The 3,024-nt window shown below is 33.0% G+C and overlaps 1 protein-coding gene across 1 annotated transcript in view; it reads right to left on the reverse strand.

Moving 5' to 3' along the window:
- LOC118747218 (RING finger protein vilya) overlaps positions 1 to 2,976 on the reverse strand; it is a gene marked incomplete at its 5' end in the record, with an annotated part of 3,204 nt that extends 228 nt beyond the window's left edge. The window contains 2 exons of the mRNA XM_036481206.1: positions 25 to 138; positions 2,767 to 2,976. Of these exons, the coding sequence (XP_036337099.1) occupies positions 25 to 138; positions 2,767 to 2,976 (324 nt within the window). The remainder of the gene's footprint in view (positions 1 to 24; positions 139 to 2,766) is intronic.
- Positions 2,977 to 3,024: the final 48 nt, after the last annotated feature.

Genomic DNA, 3,024 nt, shown 5'->3' on the forward strand with positions numbered 1-3,024 from the left:
CTCCTGCTCCTTTAATTTTCGTACTTCCCTTTCCAATCGCTTGCGCTCATATTGTAACTGCTCATATTTTTCATATTTCGTTTTTGATTTTATTTCCAATAATTTGCGTTTCCTTTTAATTTCTTCCAACTCGGTACTCTACGGGAGAGAATTTTTTTTTGTTGAAAATAAGTATTAATTAGCCCTATCACAATTAGGAAAAATTGTTTTTGTTTACTTTATAATATTTGGGAATATTTATTCACATGGAAGATTGAATTTGAAGAATATTTCCTTTTACAAAAAGTTGCTAAATTGGGTAAATACAAAAATTGCACTTAGGCCCAAATTCAAATGGCCTATTTAACTAAAGATTGCTGATAAACTTCAAACATTTATTTTCATATCATACATTTAATCTACACTTAAATGGCCAATATTGGCTATTTAAATGTACGGTATGCAGCTCTGTGTTTGTACCAAACAACTTATGCAGCGTTTTTGCTGCATTTAAAATGCAACATTTAGCACTTTCGAACATATTTTTTCGAAGAGCGTTCATGCTATCGCATTTAGCAAATGTACATATACGCGAGCTCGAAATTGACCGCTTTTGAAAAACAGCCGAGTTCCTGTCGCTTATTCAGATCCGGATCTATCACGATCAATTCTCACGGAGAAGATAATACAAAAACTTGAATTGTTTTAACCATAACCGAAAATTTGTTTGTGTATATATACATTTGTCGGTGCTGGCAATTAAAATTTCCACAATTAATTAGGAAACAAAAGAAACTGATGTGATCATAAATTGATCAAAATTTCTATCAGCATCACATCGCTGTTGATTTTGCGTAACTTTTCTTTATCCAAATAATGTAATACTAGATTCACATATAAGTAGATTATCCTCATTTTCGAGCTTAACACCCTAATCTGTAATTATAACAAGAGATTAGCCATTCAAAATTCGTCCCTTGTTAATCTGTAATTATAAAATAATCTCAGATTTAACCGATAACTTTTCGGTGTCCATCCTAGTTTTATCGATTGTTTTTGCGAAAGAGAGGAGAAATGCCAAATGTAAAAGTAAACAAAAATGTACGCTAGCAAGTAAAAGAGGTTTGTAAGGGTATTTTTAATAAAAAGTTAAGTTAAAATATATTTATATTGCTTATTATTGCAGAAAAACGTGATCACGGTGGCACAGAGAAGAAACATAACTTTTCCTTGAGATGTAAGAATAACAAGCACAACAAATTTGACGGCTAATAATCTGAGATTTGCCTGTGTAAACGGGGTGATTAAAAAACGAGCTTTGATTGAGATAATATTGATATGTGAACATAGTTTAAAATAATAAATGAAATCTCAATCCGCGATCACTGAAACGCAGCTAGCAACTGTATACGCGAAAAAGCAATGTTGCCACTTTTTCTCATTAATCCAACCGGAAAGACCGAAGTAGCGCTACCGCTGACGGCGGCACCGTTGTTTTCTACATCGTGCTAGAGATGTTAGTTCACAAAAGACATCGATACATCGACTATTTAAACATCGATTCGAAAATGAAGCAAAACTTCGATATTTTCGATGGATCGATGTTTTTACGACATTAATATTTCCAATTAAATACTTCACCTTTTTATTGCGCCATGAACTAGAGCTGGGATACTGTCGATAGTAATAGCGACTATCGATAGTTTTTGAAAGCTATCGATGTTGGTTTTAGCGAAACTTCTCTCTTCATCTCTTCATTACATTAATTCTTTTTTCCAAGAAAATTACAATACAGTCGGCGAAAAAAATTTGTAGTTATTGGAATTTTTAGCAACTATAAGCTTACACTGAGTCATAGTCAAATTTAATAAGCTATAAAACTGCTTACGCCAAATTTGTATAGAAAATCAAATTAAGAAGCTTGAAATTTTAATGAATTTATAGTTTTTTGTGTTTTGTACAACTTTTATAAAAAATTAGCAGACACTAAACGAACAAAAAACAGTCAAAACTGCTAAAATGTTGTGGTGCCATTATTTTGACCAGTACTTTATTCGTTTTCTTATGATATGGTAAAATGTTAATAATTTCCTTTGTCGGAATTTTGATATGCGCCACCGCATTTGATCTCAGTTGAACTTTTATAAGTATGCGCTGTCAATTTAATTGAATATATTTTGTTTTGTTTGCTTTGTATTATTATAGCCAATTTCATTTCTTGGCACTTCAAAAGGGACAAACATATGTATATATAATGCCATGTTCTGACCGACATCGAAAACATGTTTTCTTTGCTAAAACTGGTTTTCGTCCATGTAAAATCTGTCAAACGAAAACCAGTTTTCGCTGAAAACTACTTGGAAACTCACGTTCCACTCATTCCAATCGGTGTCTTCACTAGTTTTTTTCGATTATTTATCGAAGTGGAAGTCATATTTTATCATCTTTAATACGCCATTTCGGATTTATTGTAAGTAACAAAAGAATGAAAGTAAATGGTTGCTAATGAAAAGAAAATGAGGGAAAAGTATTTTGGCTTAGTTTTTGCGTAGCGAAACTGTAATCAGAGGATGTAAGAAATGTCAACGAAAACACTAACAGCCAGTGTGAACAGTATTCAGCCCAAATCGCAAACTTTTTTTCTCAAAACAAGTTACAAATACAACGTCGCGTTCTTACGTGATCTTGTATTTTTGGTTCATGCCATGAACCTATGATTACTATACCATAAATTCTTGTATTCTTTGCTTTCCTATGTGCTACATATATGTTTTAAATGCTAGTTACCTTTCGGGACATGGCTTTTAGGAAACTTTGGCGCTGATTTGATTGAAAAGTTAAAACCCGTTCTGTCGGTTCCCGCCATGGTTCAGGAGTAAAGAGTTCTTTAAAATGAGACGGCATCATGTTACATAACACACGAAAACGCTGCACTTTTTTACAAAGAGGACAATTAACCTCATTTGGTACAGTTACAGTGTTAGCGGAAGGTACTCCTACACATACTTCGCATATCGTGTGATAACAAGCCAACAAAAATATACG

The sequence above is a fragment of the Rhagoletis pomonella genome, unplaced genomic scaffold (genome assembly GCF_013731165.1).
Source record: "Rhagoletis pomonella isolate Grant_MI unplaced genomic scaffold, Rhpom_1.0 Rhpom_scaffold_00011, whole genome shotgun sequence".
Taxonomy (NCBI): Eukaryota; Metazoa; Arthropoda; class Insecta; order Diptera; family Tephritidae; genus Rhagoletis; species Rhagoletis pomonella.